This window comes from Podarcis pityusensis, assembly GCF_964106645.2.
Source record: "Podarcis pityusensis genome assembly, chromosome: 1".
Lineage (NCBI taxonomy): Eukaryota > Metazoa > Chordata > Lepidosauria > Squamata > Lacertidae > Podarcis > Podarcis pityusensis.
This window is the reverse complement of record NC_138028.1, coordinates 98,528,053-98,550,739: the sequence shown is the minus strand read 5'-3', so window position 1 is coordinate 98,550,739 and position 22,687 is coordinate 98,528,053. Positions and strand designations below refer to the sequence as shown.

At 40.8% G+C, this 22,687-nt stretch overlaps 1 protein-coding gene across 11 annotated transcripts in view; it reads right to left on the bottom strand.

The window, feature by feature from the left end:
- THSD7B (thrombospondin type 1 domain containing 7B) overlaps positions 1-22,687 on the bottom strand; it is a 646,019-nt gene that overhangs the window by 324,991 nt on the left and 298,341 nt on the right. For all 11 annotated transcript variants that reach the window (XM_081005543.1, XM_081005546.1, XM_081005545.1 and 8 more), the window contains one exon: positions 3,296-3,470. In XM_081005543.1, the coding sequence (XP_080861669.1) occupies positions 3,296-3,434 (139 nt within the window). In that variant the 5' untranslated portion in view covers positions 3,435-3,470. The remainder of the gene's footprint in view (positions 1-3,295; positions 3,471-22,687) is intronic.

Genomic DNA, 22,687 nt, shown 5'->3' with positions numbered 1-22,687 from the left:
TGTTTTGTTTCCCTTAACATACTTTTCCATGTTTACCCCGATACTTCATCTATTTAGAAATCAGAAACCGGTATGTTCCTCACAAGTGTTTTGATCACAAATATCACAAACAGAAATAGAGATTAGCTCATTTTCAATGGCATTTTAAGAATCTTTAAAACTCCTGAGGTATTTCATATAATCAATGAAGGCATACCTGCAAAGGTCAAAATATTTCCAGGAGAAGCACCCAAAGAGGGTGTTCACTTTCTTATGAACAACAATGCACATCTCTAAACACTTTCAGTTCACAATAGAAATGTAACAATGAACACGAGAAACTTCACTTACTCTGAAATTATATCTTGAAACATCCCCCCCAAGCTACTTCATGAGATCAGCACTCCATATCTCTGCTGAATGTGCTATGCTCTGAGAAAAATATGTAACATAGCTATTTTTCTTTCTTAAAATTTTCACTAAGTGAATATAAGTGACAATAATATCTATTTTTAGAATGCTCCAAATTGCATTAGGTTATTTCTTACGTAATCTAATTTCAACATCTTCCAAGTTTTAAAATTTATCACAATGTGCTTACAATGCTTCTGTTTAACTGTGATATAAAGTCAAGGCTACAAACCTAAGCATGCTTACTTATTGCTTGTTGCATTCCAGGGTGCTCATTACAGCCTGAGTGCAAGAAAGCAGCTGCAGAGCCTGAATCTTTGCATTTTCCACAGGGAAAAGGAAACTACCAATTCAAAACCCGAGCATGGAAATCAGGAACCAAATAATAACAATCATGTTAATAATTGTCTCATTCACATGACTGAAAGTGACATTAAGGAAAACAGGCAGATGATTCCTATTTTCTACTGCATATTGTTATATGTATATATTAGAATTGAATCAATTGGCCCACAAGATAGTTAAACCCATTCTCCTTTCTGTGCAATAAAATACACGGAGTAAACCTGATTAGGTGGAACTGACCATTCTGCTCAACATAAAAAGGTGATGGTTTGGACTTTGAGCTATGATGCTGCCAAAATGAACTCTGTGATGGGCTTCCCTTGAAGATGTTCTGGAAACTGCAACTGGTGCAGAAGATGCAGCCTTTAGAAAATTGACCTGTGTGCACTGGCGGAGGAAGAGGAGTGGGGGGGGGGAGTGCACAGCCCCCAGCAGTGCGATCCCGGTGGGGTGCCATCGTGGCTGCCCCCCCCGCCCACGCTGGGTGCCACTCCCCTGCAAGCAGCATGCCATGCCCCAGGACATGCGCAATGCCCCCAAGACGCACGCCAGCCCCGCCCTCGCCTGCTCTCCGCCCCCGCCCCCCTGGTGCCAGAGCATGAAGCTCCGCCACTGCCTGTGTGTCTACACAGTCATGTAATGTCTAGTTTGTGGAGCCTGCACTGGCTGTTTCTATGCCACCAGGACAAATTTATGGTGTTGGTATTGACTTCATTGTCTTGAACCCTGGTATTTGACAGAACACTTTCCCCATATCAGCTGACCTGGGCTCTGGGGTCAGAAGAGGGATCTTTCTCACTCTCTGGTTTGGCCCCCCCAGGTAGGGACATGGGGTCAGGAATCCTATGTAATTTGCAGTGTGGAATTCTCTCCCACTCGAGGCAACCAGTGCTCCAAATCTGCAAAGGTTTGGACTCTGGATTAAAACATGCTTGTTGGAATTTCACTTAAGCTAGTCAAGTTTTTTGGGGGGGTGTTATGTAGGAACTGCTACTATTGGTTGTGATTGTTCTATCATATTTTTATGATTTTAGTGGTATTTTATTCTTGTGTTATTGAGCTGTATCTGATTATGTCATACTCGGAGAAGACATAATTATATGTAAACATACCCTTGGGGAAGGCTCAGGCAAAGTTTTCTTCTTCTAAACCAACAAGTGATGAACTTATTGTTTAAACTGTCAGAGGTAAGCAAAGAAAGGTGGCCTTGAGAAATCCCAATATGACTGCTTTTGCTACTTGTTGGACAAGACAGGCAAGGTTAGTGAAATATACGTTATGCCTTTTTTGAATGAAAAAAGAATGAGATGCATAGTCTGTTACACATATTTATCTTTAAGACATCTTTTAGGTGTGATATAATTTGGGACATTAAGTTAAGATACTACAGTAAAAAAGAATAGTGGTCAGTCTTACATCTCTTTAAGATTTTGTTGGATATATTTGTTCCCCTTGCCTCCAGGCCCTTGAAATTTTTTGAATGAAGTCACAGGGATGGTGAACATGTGGCACTCCAGATATAACAAGGCATTTGGACCTACAGAAACCCAGACTTGTGGGGTGGAGGGAGAAAGAAACTACCACTTTGTCTTGGCATAAACCCAGAATGACTTTGAAGAGCTATGCTTGATTAACTACTAAAACTCAAATTATGGGCTGATTGCTTCAGGGAATGAAGTTCCCCTTGTACATCTTGCAGATGTAGACTAATTCCTGCTCTGTTCATGTGCAAAAATCGGTCACTCTGCCAAAGAAATGCATGAATTTAAATTTGTCCAAACCTCTCTCCTCTGGTCTTCCTTCAAGTTGTACATAGTAGTCCTTAACTACTGTACGCCCAGCTAGCAGGTTAAATTTGAAAGGTTTTTTTATTATTATTTTTATCTTATGCATCTTTGAAACTATTCATTTTTTTCCCTCTACAGCTTCAAGTAAAATGTGCTGTACAGCCCCCTGGAATTATACCAGAATACAGGTGGGGAAAATGTGTAGAGGTATCTTCATACTCCCATGCCAATTTTTTAAAAAAATGCATGTGGAAAGCTAGTCTATCAAGAAGATGGCATCTGGCCCCACACTTACTAATTTGTTTTTACATGAAGAAAGATTTACACTCAGAGGAGTCAACTTCATCTATGTTCTGAAGAGCTTGAACCACCTGATATTCTGAAAAGGCAGTTTGGTTCAGTAAGTTAGGGATTCCCAAATCGTGATCCACAAGCTTCATTCAGGTGCTCTGCTGCACACCTGTGAAGAACAGCAGGAGCATTGTCACCTGGAAGGTGAAGAGGACAAATTGGAAGTGACAAGACGAAGAGGCACTTGAAAGCGGAGGAAAGGAGTAGCACCAAAGTTAACGAGGAGCTAAAATTAAGATGTTTGATATTTAAAAAACATACAGTACATTATAATTGCTACAACAGATAAGTAAAATCATTAAGTGGACCTCCAAGACCCGCAACAATTTTCCAGTGGACCATGGAGATAAACGTTTGGGGACCACTGGCCTAAACTCACACAGAATCCCAGTCACAGTAAGAAAGAATATGTGCATCCCTACCTGTTTTCCAGACAAATGGATGCGATTTCCTGCCTTCCAAATCAGATGTGTGTAATAATAAGAGAGCAAGCACAACCAAGCACCTTCTTGTGCTCTGCCATGCCCAGTGAGCGCAAAGCCAGCTATCCCTTAGAACCATACTTCATGAAGTTCAATCCAGATCACTTCACTATTCCTAAAATAAAGAGAAGGGAGGTGGGAAATAGAGAAAGAGTTAGTTAAATAGGAGCAGAGTCATCAGCTAACCCTTTAAATATGCCACTTGTACAGATTTTATGAAGGAATGTAGCAATCTTGTAGCCTATGGTATGGGTCAGTATAATACTATGTTCATAAGAACATTCACCTCTAAGTGGTGTCTCATATTTTCATACACATATTGCCACTTACATGTCAAAAACAAACATGTACAGTGGTACCTCAGGTTAAAGACGCTTCAGGTTACAGACTCCACTAACCCAGAAATAGTACCCCGGGTTAAGAACTTTGCTTCAGGATGAGAACAAAAATCATGCTCCGGCGGCGTGGCAGCAGCAGGAGGCCCCATTAGCTAAAGTGGTGCTTCAGGTTAAGAACAGTTTCAGGTTAAGAATGGACCTCCGGAACGAATTAAGTACTTAATCCAAGGTACCACTGTATATGATAAGAAGCTGGGATTGGCTGTATACACAACAAGACAAACATGGGTGGCACTCACTACAGCAGAAAATGTATGTGGTTTCCCCTATGCAGAAGTGACAGCCAACTTGAAGCGGGCCCTAATATTTCACTAAGGTATTTTATACAGAAATAAGTCTTACACTACATGGTTGAACTACTTATTACACACACAAAAGCACATATATCACTGGACCCTGTTAGCCCTTTTCCCTTCAAAGAAAGAGTGTTTTAACAAGGAAGCGACCGGAGAAATGGAAGAGATTCTTATTCCCTGTCTGCTTGCCACCGCCACTCTCCACTTTCACAGAATTTCTGCAAAGGCCCTTTGAGGTTTGATACTATTATTTCTTATTTACCTTACTAGGGTATTTAATATAATCCACCCCTCTAGTGGAAATATACCACTTTGCAATAGCAAAATTAATATGACTTGGGATACGAGGTGGCATCAAATGTCACTTACAGTGACATTTTGAGGAGAATATGAAGATCTCTGCAAAGCAGAAGTGATCCAGGTTGCTAACAGGGTTTTCTGGGTCCAGTACACTACATGTGCATTTGACCCTCTACCATGTCTACAAAAGAGGACACACACAAACTTACATGACAGCTGTGTATACTTTGTGCCATTCTCAAAGTTAGGTAAATTTGGGGCAGAGAGACCAAAATAAATCAGGGTGATGTTTGATAGACAGAATGTCAACAAGTGCAGCTTTCCCCAGATTTACATTTCCTTACAAGATATAGCTAAATCTGTTTAATTTCTGCCTGCCACACAGCTGATAAAGGCACAAGACTCTTCCAGTAGTCTTGTGCCATCCCTAAACCATGTAAAAATTGAGTTTCATGAGCTGCAAACCAGTTGTTTTGCTTTATTTATATTTGCCTAGCAAAGATAACAAGGGAGTGTACAACACTAAAAAAATACTATGAGGATAATCTTGCATAGGGATACAGTGGCCATAGTGTTCCCCAACCTTGGGTCTCCAGCTGTTTTTGGACTACAACTCCCATCATCCCTTGCTAACAAGACCAGTGGTCAGGGATGATGGGAATTGCAGTCCGAAAACAGCTGGAGACCCAAGGTTGGGGAACACTGCAATAGCAGCATATCTTCTCTCCCTGTGACAGAATAATTATAGAGTACAGGATTGCTATGTCGGTATGTTAGGACCCATATTTGTAATAGGAAAGCATACTGCCAACTTGCAGGATGTTTCACAAAGCTGAAATACAAATGGTAGCATCTCAAACACCAAAATAAATGCATCAACAAAAGCCAATTGCTTTGTTACCAAGAACAAATTTATAAAACATTGAACTCCCTTTCCCATTCCATGCATTTATTCTGCCTGCCAGGCATTTATCTCAGATTCTAACATTTTACATTTGCTACTGGTCATTTCCCTCATGTTTTGTGGCGTGAAGCTTCATATCTCATAATACGAAGAGTCAAATATTAGGAACAGGTTTCGTTCCACAAAAGGTTAGTTGCATCATTTTTGGTGCTTTTCTTTATAGTTATCAGTTATTAAAAGCTTATTTCCAAACTATTACATTTGTAACCTTATAAAATGAACTATTATTACTATACACAATACATGGTGTGCAGATAAGGCAAAGATAAGCCTGAAAATACCACACAAAGTAGATGTACAAAATATAAAAAAAACTTTTTAAAAAAAGATAGTTTTATTTAAATTACTCTGAAACAGTCTCTATCATGATAAACGTATGCAATTATATTTATCAGATAGAGGCTACCGAAAATGGAAGTGAAATGACATTTTTATCTAACTTCATTCACGTATATAGCTTAGCCAATAGCAAATGGCAATAATTTAGATGCTATAGAGCTGGTCTTGCTGGAAAAGAAGCAGCAACGTAAGTTAGTTTAGCCATTCAATGGAGCTTCTCTATGAAAACAGTAAACACTCATTCAGTCTGAATTAGGGTCCGGAGCCTGGGCTGGGGCAGGAAAATAATTGCTACTATTATTTAAAATCTCTCCTGCACCTCCTGAAGCGGCTACATCATTGGATGGATCATTGAGAACTTTGGGATACTAAACCATTCAGAATTTCCCGGCTAATTACAGTCTAAGCCCCAGCCTTACTGCAATTCAGACTCAGCCCATACTTAGCCCTAGTCACCCTCTCCCTTTTCTTGCAGGTGGTGACAGATGCAAGTGAAAATGTATCCCAGTGCCCATGATCCTGCTGGAGATGAATATACTACTAAACTGTTCTTCCCTGAGTTGAGCAGGTTCCTAAACTGCAAATCCCAGATTTTATTGCAGAACCCAAATCCAGTAAGAACATTCGTATTTTGCTTTGTTCTCGTTTCTGCATGTTATTGAAAACCACACTCATGCTACAATACTGGTATGCCTACTGAACACAGTGGAGGTGGCTTATGAGTAAACTTCCAACAAGCAATAGTGCCACAAATCCAACTCAATAGTGTAACACTGGAAAGTGTTGATCACTTCTCATCCCCGGGCAGTTACCTTTCCACAAGGGCCGACATTGATGCCAAAATCCAGCATCGCCTGAGCTCGGTGACTGCAGCTTTCTCCCAATTGAAGTGCAGTGTTTGGGAAACCAAAATGCTTGTTTACAAAGCATTTTGTAAAGCACTTCCAACCTTACAGTATGCTTGTGAAACATGGACCACTTATAAACGCCATCTCCAACTCCTCGAAATATTCCATAAATGATGTCTCCGAAAAATTTTACGCATCACTTGGGAATACAGGCGAACTACTGCCAGTGTACTGGAAGAAGCAAAGATCACTAGTGTCGAAGCAATGATTCTCTCAAGGTAAATCTAAAAAATGTAGTATAAACACCAACAATTGGGAAACACTGGCTTGTGAGCACTCCAATTGTAGAACAACCTTTACCAAAGGTGTCATGGACTTTGAAGACACTCGAACTTGGGACGAAAGGAAGAAACGTGCTAAGAGAAAGGCATGCTTGGCAAACCCTCACCATGATCAACTACCACCCAGAAACCTATGTCCCCACTGTGGAAAGACGTGCGGATCCAGAATTGGCCTTCACAGTCACTTATGAACAAACTGTTAAGACTGTGTTCATAGAAGACAATGGCTGTAAGGAAATCTGTGTATATTATGAAGCTGTTGCTTCTAAGTCTCAGCATATTGTAATTTCTTAAGAAAGGCAGCAAAAACAGGCTGGCGCTTTCTCTGACATGAATGTAGAGGTTATATCAATTCAGGGAAAACAGGAATAAATTAGACCAGGCTGAGCCAGATTCTCATCTCTCATATGCCAGGTTAACTACTTGGTTCCAATAATTTGCACCAAAGTAAAATAGCAAGATCAGAATCACATGCAAGGTTTCCATAACACAATCTGACACACTAAAGTTTTTGTTAAGGTGATAAAATAAAAATGTACAGACACCATATGCCAATCCACGGCACCATGAATAAATTGCATTAGGGGGGCCTCCAATTTTCAGATTAAAATTAAGTTACTGTGTATCTCAGCTTCCACATGCAGTAGTATGGCTGATGAAGCAGGGAATGCTTATGTATTTTCCATTCAGCATTCAGCAGGGGATATATATGACTTAAATGCAAACAGGTAGTATACCCTGCCATTTCAAATTCCTTTCATGCATTCTGCCAATTGATTCACCCCTTTTGCAGATGAAAATCATTAAGAATAAATGAAAATTTTAAGTTGAAACTGTGCTATGGAAACAACTTATTATTATTATTATTATTATTATTATTATTATTTCCACTTAACATTCCTTAACTGCAGACTGGTTACAGAACAAAAAGAGACTGGTTTGTGAAGGGCTGAGGGGCTGCAGGAAGGGGGGAAATCAGAAGGGAAAAGGCAAAGATTGCTTCTCTTTTTCTAAGGCCTGTGGATCAGTGGTAGAGCATCTACTTTGCATGCAAAAGGTCCTAGGTTCCATCTCCAGCTAGGACTGGGACAGTCCCTTCCTGAAACCCCAGAGCCCTGCTGCCAGTCAGTGTAGGTAATCCAGAGCTAGGTGGAGCAATGATCTGACTTACTATAAGGCAATTTCCTGTGTTTAGTAGGAAATGCTTGCGAGTTTATGTTGTATCACAAATAGAAGTCCTTTTGGGTACAAAGAGCTCACCTAAGGCAAGGGAGTTAAGAGGGCATTTTGACTGTGTAGAGAGTAGGAGTGTGCATTTGCCCAGATACTGAAGTGATGCAGCAAACTTTGAAGATATTCAGACGATAGATATAGATATATAGATATAGATAAAGACATATACTATTTGCTCACAAATAACTGTAGTTCAACATCCATCCCTGGCTTGTATTCCAGCATCTAGGAATACCAACACATTGTGCATCATTCCTCATTATGCAAGAACTATCAGTGTGTACAGAAAACCTTAAAACAACCATTCCACAATGTGTGTCTGCAATGGATTGTATTAGGTAGATACCATAGCAGGGGTGGGGTGGAGAGGTCATTTAATGTTGAGATAAATTGCTTTGCAGTCAAAGACCTGACTCATTAAAATCTAGCAAGCAGGTTTTTGAGTCTTTTTCTTTTAGTTTTTAGTAAGATTGTGCCCCCACCTTACATCATTAGTTGACATCACCCCGGCAGAGTTATGAAGAACTCTTTAACAATGTGATCCTCTACATTTACTTTCAGAAGAAAACCCCAAGGAGTACAAGAAGCCTTGTCTCCGGGTATATAGGGTTGCAATGTACAGAGGAGTGAAGGCTGTTGTAATAAATATATATCTTTCATTCTGTTGATATAATTAGGAAGAGAAAAGAAACCCACACATTTCCTACTTTAGTACCACAAACCTTGATTTTCAGTGTACGACCTGGAAATTTAATGAAGGAAGCTTTGCATTTAGAAGTTTAATTATGAACTCGGTTAAGTGGATTATAATGAAAGATATCTCTAGCAAGGGAGTCCAAACAGATGCATTACGAATACATTAAGGAAAACACCAGAGAATGAACTTTCCATCAGCAAAAAGGTTTTTAATTAAAAGAATCATAGAACAGAACTCTTCTGTGAAGTGATATTACTCTTATACTCCATTCTATCATTAGGTACTTCCAGCACATGCAAAGAAATGACTCCCAAGTTTGGATACTTTCTGAAATCACTGCATTGTTTTTTCCATATTTCCTGATGGTGTAGATTGAGCAGGTCATTCAAAAAGATTCAAGTGAAGCCAGGCTTGTTTCATCTGTATGCAAATATATCACATTACACCGCTGCCCATATGCCTGCACTTACATAATAAAACTGTAATCAAAAGATTGGGACAGATTCCTTAGACTACAGAAAATTGAAAGGCAGCACGCATAAGTGAAAATATTTGGGGAAGCGTAAATATGATACAAACAATGCTCAGAAATAATGCCTAAATAGCGCTGAAAGTGAAACTGTTCTGCACCTTGTACCTGCTATGCAAATGAGCAGAGAACAGGGAGTAACAAGGAGACAGTGGGAGAAGCATCAATAACACTGTTCGCAATATTATTTATTTTGTGTGTTTAGAGAGTACCCCACCCCTCGACACAAGTGATCGTGTGTCACACTAGCAAAAAAAATACAAGCAGTAAAATAACACTGAAAATAAAATGCTAGTTAAAATTATGGGGAAATGGAAGTAATTGGTTAATAAGTGGGTAAAATAAAAAGCATACACACATACACAAACACATGTGCAATATATAAAAATTAATTTGCAGATTACAAAAGTTTTTTTTCAATTTAATTATCACCAGTGTTTCTATAAAAATACAATCATGTTTAAAATAAAATCTTATGCTTGTATTTAGCGTATGATTGTGGCCTAATCTCTTAAAGCTCAGCAACAGATTGGTCTGCTTCAGATGTAATATCAGACTATGGTTCACTGTTACATGAACGTGCCGCACAGGATCCTCTGGCCAAGCATTTCCAACTTCCAGCAAGCATCACAATGTCTTGCTTCCCTTCTTCATTTAAGGCAAACCACAAATGGCCACATTATCTGAGCTGGCAAACTCTGACCTTTGAGTCCCCAGCAAACCAAATTCAAAACGACTTCCACACAGTGGTGGAGCTTCATGCTCCGGCACCGGGGGGGGGGGGCAGAGAGCAGGCGGGGGCGGGGCTGGCACGCGTCCCAGGGGGGTGGTCATGTCCTGGGGGCGTGGTGTGCCGCCCATAGTGGTGTGGTGCCCAGTGCGGGCAGGGGGGCAGCCAAGATGGCACCTGGCCGGGATCACGCTGCCGGGCGCGGTGTGCTCCCCCCGCATGCCTCTTCCTCTGCCAGTGCTTCCACAGTGTGTCTAGTTCTCAAATTGTGAATCTTTATGACTGTCAGCCAAACAGCATGGCTATTTGCATTTTGTTTTCAGGAACACTACTTTGCCGAGTAACCCTGTTGCTTCTAGACAATTCTAGAAGCATGGATAGGAAGTGTGCATCCCAAGTATTTGTTGTTTTTGCTGAAACAGAGTCTTGCAGCACCATAAAGACAAACAGATTTACTGTGACATAAGCTTTCGTGTAAGCTCTCTAGTCCACGAAATCTTTATGCCACCATCAATCTGTTAGTCTTTAACATGCCACAGTACTTTTTGCTGCTTAGCGTTAGAGCCTTAGCTTTCAATATGTATCCTTGCTTAGAATCCTTGCATGCAGAGAGAAAGTGTCAAGTGGAAATCAGTCTCTGGGTCTCTAAATAAAGACAGCGTAGGAGGGCTGCATGACCAAAGGACAATATCAATTATTTAAAGTGCCTTGATTTAAAAATAAATCCACCACACACACACACACACACACACACACACACCCAAAAGCCAGCCTCCCATGTTGTTGGCTCTGTGGTTTAGTACTTAAACAAAAAAATGCATCAAGATGGTTTGGAAGAGGCACGCATCTTTAACCATTGGATATTAGCAGTAGAGCAATGCCCATCCGTCAGGATATAGCTGGCCACTGATGATTCCATGCTCAATCCATGACCAACGTGGGCATTCAGGTGCATCATCAGGTCTCACAACAGTAACACAAAGCACCTATACAGAGCATTACTGTTTTAGGGATTTCCATCTCTGAAAAAGAAATATGTTCCCAAAATATTGTTGCCCAGAGTAACCATATGGCTTAGATGTGCAATCAAGTTGTCACCAGATACTCCCATATTATTATTCTTTCATTTGTAAGCAAAATAAAAAATAAAAATGGCTACTCCTGGAAAACTCCATCCTTTTAAACATGTTTATTGTTTGCTAAATATTCTTGCTTGAAAAGAACCGCTTATTTACCAACAACATGCCTTGTTCTCAAACAATTCAATAATTACTACTACAAAGAGAAAACAGATCCTATAGTTGTATTGTGCTCACTTACGGTAACAAGCCTTGAAAACAATTGGGTTGTCCTTAAATTCAAGCCCGTGACCACTGCTTTTTGCAACACTTTTACCTTTCACCCTCTACAATGACCGTTTCTGTAGTTTCAGAGTAAAAGCTACCGGCCCATGTGCAAGGTTGACCTTGTTCTTACCAAGATGACTAGTATAACTATGGCACACAAAGAGGAACACTGCAGATTCTCCAAAGAAAACTTTTGCAGAACCATACCCTGGCAAGGGCAATTATCTCTTCAGTTTGTAGGAGACCAGAGTTCATGTTATATCATCACTGGTCCTATCATTTTTGACCTTCCCTGCTGTCATACCCATTATAGTTCAATTAACAGAGGAGCCCTGCAGTGGCTTGATGAGCATCTGCTGGCAATACCTGGCAATAATTCAATAAGAACGCACCATAGGAAGAAATAATGAGAAGTCAACTCGGTTGTTCCTTTTCCCCTTGAGAATGCAGAGCAGCTTGGCTTATGGGAAGGAGCACGACCTACAGAAAATGATCCACTCATTTCACATTTCGGATTTTAAACATGCTATTACCACCTGAAAAGATGAAGGCTTTTGTTTATTCTACCTGTACTGAAGTCAAGATGTTCCTTACTCCTGTGACAAAAAAATCCTGTGACATAAGCATTGCTAGTATATGCTTTGTAAAATGGAAAGCTTAATTCTTAAGAATTTTACAAGCCTAGCTATACCCATTAAATGACTAGCAGCAGAACTTCTCACTGCAGATAAAATGACCAGGCTCACTTCACTCAAGACACATATGCAGAGCAAAGAGAGCATGTGTATGGATTCCTCATTAGACTTCCATACTCAATGGGTGGATGTCACAGGCAGATTTAGGCTGGGCAAGTGACATGAGGGTAAGGCACAGTCCTGTTCCTTCCTCTATGTGCAGACCCACTTCATGTGTGTCTGATTTTCACTCAATCCCATGAACTGCTCAGGAAAATACAGGGTTAGGTATGAGTGCCTCTACTGGTTGGAACGCAGCAAGATTTGCTAAGCAGACAGGAGACTGCTCCGCATTTCTTGCTAAGGATAGGTGTTCAACAGCAGTGGCAAAGCTATTATGTAGTGTGTGGAGTCCTAACACAGTATTAATAGCACTACCTGGTACAGTTTCCATGGCTGTATAGCTTCTTCTTTGGCGATTACTTGTAGCCGAGTAAGATTGTCTTCCATTAACACGAGTTTAACAGTGAGTTCGTGACTGTGGAGGCCAATTCTGGATCCACATGTCTTTCCACAGAGGGGACATAGGTTTCCGGGTGGGAGTTGATCACGGTGAGGGTTTGCCAAGCATGCCTTTTTCTTAGCATGTTTCTCCCTGAGTTTGAGTGTCTTCAAAGTCCATGACACCTTTGGTAAAGGTTGTTCTACAATTGGAGTGCTCACAAGCCAGTGTTTCCCAATTGTTGGTGTTTATACTACTTTTTTTTTAGATTTGCCTTGAGAGAGTCTTTAAACCTCTTTTGTTGATCACCAGCATTACACTTTCCGTTTTTAAGTTCAGAAAAGAGTAGTTGCTTTGGAAGACAATAATCAGGCATCAAACAACATGACCAGTCCAACGAAGTTGATGTTGAAGAATCTTCGCTTCTTCCAGTACACTGGCATTAGTTTGCCCATCTTCCCAAGTGATATGTAGAATTTTTTGGAGACACCGTTGATGGAATCTTTCGAGGAGTTGGAGATGGCATTTATAAATGGCTGTATAGCACATCTCACCTCAGCCCACTCAGACCCCTCTGCCGCCACAGCCATTCACTTCCCCCATCACTCCGCCCACATGAAACCTCTCCTAAAATCCCTACACTGGTTTCTTCTTCTCATTAGGATGCAACACAGATTCCTTGCCCATTATCTCCAATGCCCTCCATGGCCTTGCACTCACTCTTATCTGTCCACACTTAAATCCCAGTATACCAATGACCCCTGCTTCTCTAGCTCCATGCCATCCTCAGTTGCCTGAAGGCCTGCTGCTCATGCAGAACAATTCCACCCTTTCTCTCTTGCCATCCCCTCTACCTGGAAGTGCCATGCAGTTCTTTCCCAGTTGAGCACCATTTCCATTACCCTTTCCTGTTTCTTCCACTATTTTGTCTCTCACATATTAAAATGTTGATTGTAGACTCCTGGCAGCAGCAAGTGGTCATCTTGTGCTTCACAAAATGAATATAGATTGATGGCAATGATTATGAGTAAAAACTCTCCTTCCTTGGAAGTTTCTAAGTAGAGGTTGGATGGCCATCTGTCATTGCTGCTTAAGCCCCCCCTTGGCTATGCTTCTGGGGGACCTCAGGAAGGAAACAAGGTTGGAAGGGGACCACGGTCAGGAAAAGTTTGGGAAACACATGATTCTCCCACTCCCCAATTCATTCTCACAACAACCGTGTGAGGTAGGTCAGCCTGAGAGCTGGTGGCTGGCCCAAGGTCACCCAGTGAGCTTCATGGCTGAGTGGGAACTAGAACCCAAGTTTTCCAGCTGTTAGTCTAACACAGATGAGAAGAAGAAAGATGGCTGTGAAGAATAACTATATGAATTGCCAACACTGCACAGAACTGAAAAATAAGTCCAATAGCCATATAACATTCCAAACACTTTTCTGGTATGATTATTCAACTTGGCCAGTTACTGTTTAATCATTATGTACGTTGATACACCGTTGGTGGCGTACTTATTATATTGTCATAATTTAGTGAGATGCTAAAATAATAATTGAAGATGGGAGTTTAGATTTCATTAAATTCACTGGAACAGGGAGTGCATTCTTTAGTTTAATTTGATTTAAATGTATGGCAAATTAATTTCCAATCAATTCTGTAATAGCATTTTAATATTTATAAGAAATGTTCATTCTTGTTTTAAAGGCCAGTTTGATTTTGTCTTATTTAATTTGGCCTATCATCGGAACAAGACATTCAGTTTCCTGCTCCAACGTAAAACCTAGAGTTGATGCAATATGAAGCAATAACAGCACCTGTCATTTACACCATGTTCTAACACAGCTTTTCATCAGCAGGATCCAAAAGTGAACTCATTACAATGAACCTGCAGAACAAAAATCACACAAAACCACAATAGAGAGAAGGATTAAACCTTTCCTTTCCTTTCCTTTCCTGCTTTATCAGCCTGCCCATCTGCTCAGAATATCAGTCTTCCTTCATCTTCCGACAACATGTGCCCTTTTTTTAAAGTTCTGCGAGGCTTTTCTACAGCCTGTTTCCATTTGCAAATATGTTGGTGGAGTTCAGAATTTGTAAGAATTCTCACTTTGAAAATCCCTGCTTGTTGACATTGGCCAGAAACTTTCACTATACTCTTTCCAGCACCTCTTTAAAGCATTTTGGTTTCAGTTAGTCTACCAAGATGCACAGGTGCTGATGCGTTTTCATTTTTTATTCCTAATTTTAATTACCTTTTAAAATGTTTTTAATTATTTCTTTCTAACTGCTTTATATTGATAATTTTTATTATTTCTTGCAAACCACCTAGAGGTTTTATTACTATCAAGCACTATATAAGTTTTGCTAAATAAATAAAATAAAAAGACTTCTCCAACTCAGCAAAGCAGTAGCAGGGTCTTCTGCATCCTCCTCCTAATAAAGTGAGGGCCATGCATTTTTGAATGCATCCAACTGGGAAACAATGTGTGTGAGTGCACAGCCAGTTCGGAAAGGATAGTAGCAATCTTACATCTGTTAAAGACATTTTTGTTCAAAGCCTCAAAATAGTACGGAATCATATGCTATTGAATGAGTTAGAGCTATATTTGTTACATGATTTTTCTTCAATACATGAACCTCAAAGAGCATTTTAGAAGTGGGCTGCAATTGCTCAGGGTTGAAGGGAGAGAGATTGATTCTTAAGAAATGGCAAATCTATCGTGTCCCACTTTTAAAAGATGAGGATGTCGCCATGCCAGAAATTGCTTCATGTGAGCACCTTATTTGTAAGATTAATGTCCAAACGGAAGATTTTCTCTTACATACAGAGAAGCAGACATGCTGAAGAGGTTTCGCTTGCTTGCCATTCTTCACCTTTCTCCTTTAACATGAGTCCTTGTGTTCTGTTGCCTTTTCAAAGATTGGAGTTTATACAGAAGTATCAGGTGAAGAAAGAATAGTCTTTCTAAAGATTCAGATGTTAAACAGTGATGCTTTCCTAACTAGCAGTTTTGAGAGTCTTTGACAGCCAACCATTCACATTTTCATCTCTTGCCATTAGAGATAGTGGGAGATAGTGTCTATGGGAATGGGCCTCAGCTCAGTGACAGAACTAATGAAGCATCTCTCTCCAAGACCTGGAAAGCCAGTGCCATTCTGAATCACTAATAATGGTTTAAATGGACACAAGACAAATTTCTGCGCTCCCTAAATCAGCTAACCTAACTAAATTAAGAGAGCTATGTAGGAGCTGTACACTTTCATAAAACTGCTTTAGCTATGTCTTAGATCAGGGATAGCTAACCCTCCATCCAGATGGACAATGATGCAGGTTGCAATCCAATAATATCTGGAGGTTGCCTACTCCATCTTATATTATTTTCTTTCCTCCCTTTTCTTCATGTTCCTCATATCCTATTTATATGGACAATCTTAAATAAATAAGTAGTTATATGGGAGGGGTTAAAAAAAAGTTCAAAATGGTGCTTAAACCTGTTTCATAAGAAATAGAAATGGGAGTTATCTAAAGGTGTTAATGGTATGTACATATGGACCCTTTTTGCCTGACGCTTTGTGCCCCAGGCATTTTAGTCTCATCTACCAATGTATCTGAAACCAAAGGGGAACATTAGTTGCCAGATGTGAATTTTTTCAGCTCTCCTACCCCACTACAGCTGCAGTGAAACAGGGGAACCTGTGGACATTCAGCTGTTGTTAGACTCCAACCTTTGTTCCAGCTAGGATGATAATGGGAACAGTCTTCAAAATTATGAATCAGGGATGATGGACTCCAATAGCATCCAGAGAGCCACAGTTCACTATGCCTGCAATAGGAGGATACTATCTCATCGCCAGGGTTGGAATAAGATTCAACTGCCAGTCGTGTTGGCTTCTGTACAAAGTGTGGGAATGCTGCCTTGACCTTCATCTCAGGCAGCAAAATGTCTTGGGCCAGCCCTGATGCTACAGCTACTAACTTTTTATTCACCCCGTTTCTGATACGTTATGCAAACCACAATACATTGTGTAACTGCAATGCAAGAAGTCTTCAGCAAGAGTTCACAGATCAGTACAAATATATGTATTTTCTCCTCCTGCTTTCAGTTCTTTAGATCCAAACCATTGTTCCCAGTGCTGCCAACCAAGTGTTGAGGAAGATGAAAGGAAAAAAATGCCAAAAAAAATAGTCTGCTCTATTCTTTCACAGCACTCTGATCTGCAGAAGTCATCAAGTGAAGATTTTCAGGGCAAATGAAGGTTTCCATAGCATGGAGATCAGCATTGTTACCTAGAATCCATAGAATAAGGAACTTTTAAAGACCAAAAAGTGGAATACAGTGGTACCTCAGGTTACATACGCTTCAGGTTACAGACTCCGCTAACCCAGAAATAGTGCTTCAGGTTAAGAACTTTACTTCAGGATGAGAACAGAAATTGTGCTCCGGCGGCGCAGCAGCAGCAGGGGGCCCCATTAGCTAAAGTGGTGCTTCAGGTTAAGAACAGTTTCAGGTTAAGTATGGACCTCCGGAACAAATTAAGTACTTAACCCGAGGTACCACTGTAAGTGAAAAAGGCAGCCCTAACTGTTCCTACTTAAAATGCTTCATGAACAAAGTTGCATTTAGCCAAAGCAAAGCAAGCAACAGAACTCATTATCTGCTCATTAAGTTTGAAGAAGTTGTTCAATTGTTAACTTTTTGAAAAACCAGGCCATACTTACTCATACTAGAATCACTCCTGTACCCACTATTAACTTTGGTGCGTATAACATCAAAAGGGGGGGAAAGGGGGGAAACATTTCAGATAATTGTGTTGCTTTTATTTTATAGCACTTTAAACCTATTGTTTTAATTCTGCTATATTAGGTTTGTTTGTTTTTTCATTTTATACCTGAATATTGTTTTTATTCATTTTACATGATGCCTCAAGGCTTGGAGAAGGTGAAGAAAGAATATATAAATAAAAATACACAGCATATCCATTCAGAAAGGCACATCTGTTAAGCACTGCACATGGGATGGTAAAGCTGCAGAGAGCATTCATATTTTGCCAAGACTTCAGACTCACAACAGTCAACTTTGCTAACATATGAAACTGCTGCACACTCAGTCTATCAAGACTGTTTGGCCTATCAGGTCCTGTACTGCTGCCTAGCTAAAGCTCTCCAAAATCTCAAGAGAGATTTTAATTGGAAGATTTAAACTGAGACCTTCTGCAGTGGTTGCATGTGCTCTACCACTAAGCAATGACCCTAATTTTCCAAGGGTTCACCATGGAGGTACCATGGAGATTTGATGCAACTCAAAAAGCATAAAGCTTCCCTGCCAAACTACACATTGTTGGACTAGTTTCATGCAACTAGTGGCCCCAGATGGGGATAGGTCTTGAACTCTGCCCTGGGTTCATCAATTAAATTCACAGGAGATGGTATAAGCATCACAATGCATATCTACATCAGGAGCATGCATGGATATATTGGTGGATTAGGGTAACAGTCTTTGAAATCATGACGCTTTCAGTGATACAGTGAGTGACAGGGGGAAGATGAACTTTAAACACTGCCTCTATCCAGCTGGTTTTTTTAAAAAAACCAAAGATTACATTTAACAGCCAGTCAGCCCATCTGTCACTATAGTCCAGACAACATATATAAGGCTTCAGCTGGAGTTATGTACTTGCAGAACTAAGCAGTTGTAAAGCTAACGCACAAAGATGCTTGGAGCTCTCCAAGGTCCTGCAGTGTTCTGGACGCTCTGAACTCTTGATGGGCTTCTGACTGACTTCCACTGTAAGCCTAGGGTTCTCACAGAACAGGACACCAAGACAACATATCTAGAGTTCCTAGATGATCCATGGCCAAACATCCTTCACTTCAACACGGCTGCTGCATCATATGCTATCAGACCAAGCTACAGGATACATACACAAAAACCCTTCTCCCAAATACTTATCAAGGTAAAACCTATATCTGTATAACAGTTTCTTAAAAACTAACTGACTCCTGGGTTTAAAAAGAAAGAAAAGCATTCTTGCCACAAATGTAAAATAAAAATCTAAAGACACAGCCAGCCACACATAATCTATTTTTTAATTATAAACTCGGATAATTACTGGGCAACAACACCTCATCCTTAAGAGTCACTTGATATCCTTTCATGTTTTACAGCAAACATTTTTTTCTCCATCCCAATTTAAGTTCCAAGGCAACTCACACTAGAAGCTTCATCAAATCATTCTGGGACACAAAGCAGCTTTTTCTTCTCCTAGCAGGACAGCCTTCTACTGAGTTAACATATCCCATGGCAATCCAAGAAATGAGGATGCAGGACACCAATAGAACATCTGTACCAGCCCAGTGGCTGTAGATATGTTGAGGCTGAAGCACCAGGATTATTAACCCTCAAACAATGGACATACCACATGGGTTTTGTAGGAAAACTCAGCAAGCATTTTTAAAAGTCATGCAGCTCACTTTCGATCTTAACCCTTATACAATGTACTACTATCTCATCAGTGCTTGTGGCAAGATTTTTAAGGGGCCCTCAGTGTTAAGCCAGGGTGAGGAACCTGTTGCCTTCCAAACATTGGTGGACTACATCTCCCATGATTCCTGATGATTGGGCATGGTGGCTGGGGCAGATGGGAGTTGGGACTGAACAACAGAGGGGCCACAGGGGCTCCCCAGCCTTGTTTTAAGCTGAAAGAACTATTCAAAGTAAGAATACTCCCTGATCTTCTAGGGCGATCCGTGCAGTAATGGAGGCCCTACTGGGGTGGTGCAGGAGCTCATCCAATGGACACTTAATTCCCACCCACCCACCCTGATGAAGCCAATCCTTAAGTGCCATGTTTGCATTCTAGTTTAGATCCTTCCCTCTTCCATGCATGAAGCAGCAAACACTAGTTGCTTCAGACACCTTGTGAAGACTTATCTTTTTGCCCTGGCTCTTCCTAATCGCTGGGATTGGACCATGTTTGCATCTTCTGGATTTCTGTTTGATCTGCCTTCATATCCATTTTATGTGCTTTGTGTTTTACTGGTTTTAGGTTGTGTTTTTGTTTTAGTGTTTTATGATATATACCTGCTTGGAGATTTTTGAAATATTAAGTGGCATATAAATGCAAATAAATAAATAAATTCTCTATATATTTTTAAAAGAGTAAAGACCATCAAGGTTATCCTCTCAAGGAAGGACTGGCCTTACATGAACCCATAACATATCCGATCATCAGTGAGTTGGCATCACTAGTCATGTATTATGGCCTGCCAGTTACTTTTCTCATCTACCCACCCAACCTGTTTTTGCCATCCCAGGCAGGCAACAAAGCAAAAAACAAACACAAAAAAAACCTCAAGGCTTGCTAAGGACCTGATAAGACAGAGTATATACGGGGCTTGGTGGATCACTAACTCTTAACAGTTCTAGTTAGAGCAGATCTTGTTGGACTCCCCATCAGCCTCTGTCAAGCATGCTCGAGCGTCATGGAAGATGGGACTTGTAGTCCAGCAACATCACTCCTGTCAGCCCCAGTTAATGGTCAGGGATGATGGAACTTGGTCCAGCAACATCTGGAGGGACAAGCTCCCCATCGCTGTGTTATAGTTACTACAGTGCAGTGCAAAGAGAGAGATGAACTGCAGAGGTGGGTTCTGCAGATGTCTTGAGAAAGTAAACCCAACCCAACCACATGCCACAGAGGAGGCTTGGCTTAGCTATAGAGCCACTGCTTCTGATTGTGCATATAAGAGATCAAAATAAAACTCTCAATTCATTTTGTTCCACTTATTTTCAGGAATCTCTGCTGCTTTTGCTGCAAAACAGAACTCCGGGCAGCATTCTGACAGGGCTGACAAGTGGAGTACTCCACTCCGGTGGCGCTCAACCTCCCACCCAGGCTCATGGGGACATAAATCACCTCTTTCCACTGCAGTCCCCGTGGGACTGTACATATGCATCTTTTTCATGTATTTATTATCAGGATGCTGGGGTTATTTATCACTTCAGCCTGAAGACCTGCCCTGAATTGCAGAACTGCTACACATGCCATAAGGTAAGCCATAATGCTGAAAAATGACTGTTAATATTATGGATGGTTCTAGAGCTCTCCCAGTTTTCAGTTTTAATTTCAGTAACACATTTAAGAGGATTCTACTTAAGGGACACAAGTTCTCAAGCTGACACACAAGCCAAAACAAATAAGAGGAGAAAGTTCTCTAGCAGCTCAATTGTTTCCCTCTGAATGGACAATTGCAAGGGGATGGGGAATGACTAAGGCAGAAATGATTTAGAAATGCCAATTTCATCCACAACTACATACCATTTCGGGGGGGGGGGGGAGGGCAAACCCACACATTTTTTTTTAGCCATTCCAATCAACTGCAGACTTTCGTCTGTGCATTCTGAAATGCTTGTCCAGGGGAAGGGAAAAATTTATGTGCACATATATTTCCTTCAGTTCTCCTGATAAGAGCTTGATTGATCCAATGCAGGCGGTGGGAGCTTTATTGACAACCTCAGGTCTGGAACTTGCCATGCCATTCATACTGCCATGGAACAGAAGGAGGGAAGAAATCTGATTGATCATCAAGCAAGCCTACTTTAAAAAAATAAAATAAAATGACACAGAGCAAGGCAGCTGACTCAGACAGGTGACTTGAATTATTCTAGCAGATGATGTGGGATGTCAGAAAAGGACAACAAATTGGTCAGTTATTTGATTTATTATTGATGCCTTTTGAGGGCAGATTTTCTACTGCTGGTTTCAAAATGATTCAACTGACTTTCGATAGTATGTACCTTGATTGGGGTAGGGGGGACCATTTGCTGCTCTGCCGGTCAGCCATGAATTTTTTAAAAGCAAAACAGAAATGTTACCAATGAAAAAATAATCCGCAGGAAACCACTTCCCATTGACTAGCACATCATCAGGGTACTGTCCAAGAGATGATCCTGTAATGATCGCCATCTCTCAGTCAACAGTTTGCTTAGTTTATTGTCTTGACCATAGGTTGCAGCCTCCCTTCGACGGGGGGAAACACATAAAAACATTTAAAACCACACCACCAGCTATCCATGGCAACCTACGGTATATGCCTTATCGCTGGTGTAATCTGTTAAGTTCAGGAGTTCAACACGACAGGCCTCAGAGCCACATTCCCAGGGAGAGTTCAAAAATGAAGGCCACAGTGTTGATCCATTATTACACTTACACACACACACACACACAGAGAGAGAGAGAGAGAGAGAGAGAGACAGAGAGCGCAAACAGCAGCAGTACATAGCATAATACTCAGTTTATTAATACTGCATGACTACAAGCTTGTGCAGTTATTTGAGGTTAAGCATTACTGAACTCAGTGGTGCTTACTTCTGACTGCATAGGATTAACTTATAAAACACACCAAAATTTAGCAGAAGATTAGTTTTAACTAGAAGTGCAAATAAACTGGCGAATAAGTGTCATACTTAAATTGCCAGCATGAAGTAAGAACCCCATCAAAGGAAAGGAGAGACGTATCCAGCTTCTGTTTGAATATTTACCTCCTAGGTCCAGTTTGCACATATCAGTAAGCCAAACTGTGGCTTAGCATGAGCAAACGTGTGGGCTCTAAGGGAGAAGGCTGTTGCTGCTTTGCTCCTCCTGCAGTGCTGCTGGTGCTGAACTGATGTGAGCTAAGCCATGGTTTTGACAGTGTTATCTCCAACCTGGCTCCTGGTTTATATTCCCCAGACAAGCCATGAGTAGTGAGCCACAGAAGAAACTCTGGCTACAGCTCATTGTTTGTCTGGAGTGAGAAAAACCAAGACCCCAGCTTCAGATGTAATGCAAAGTCAAGCAATACTTAACAGTAGTGTGACAGCCAGGCTCTGAGGAGGAGCAAAGACACTCTCAAAGATCTGAGAATAAAATGAAAACCTACAAAGTTATCCAGTTACAAGCTTTGGGTCAATCCCTTCATTCCCTCCATATCTGCACAATTCAAGAAGACATATTTAAGACTGTGCTTTGCTGGCCCTACACACTGGTGCAACTGAAACAACTCCCCTGTTTGTTGCTCACAATTTTGATCTCAGTGAGCATGCAAAAGCCACACACACACATACAGCCAAGATGACAAAACAAAAGCTCTACCTGTCCAA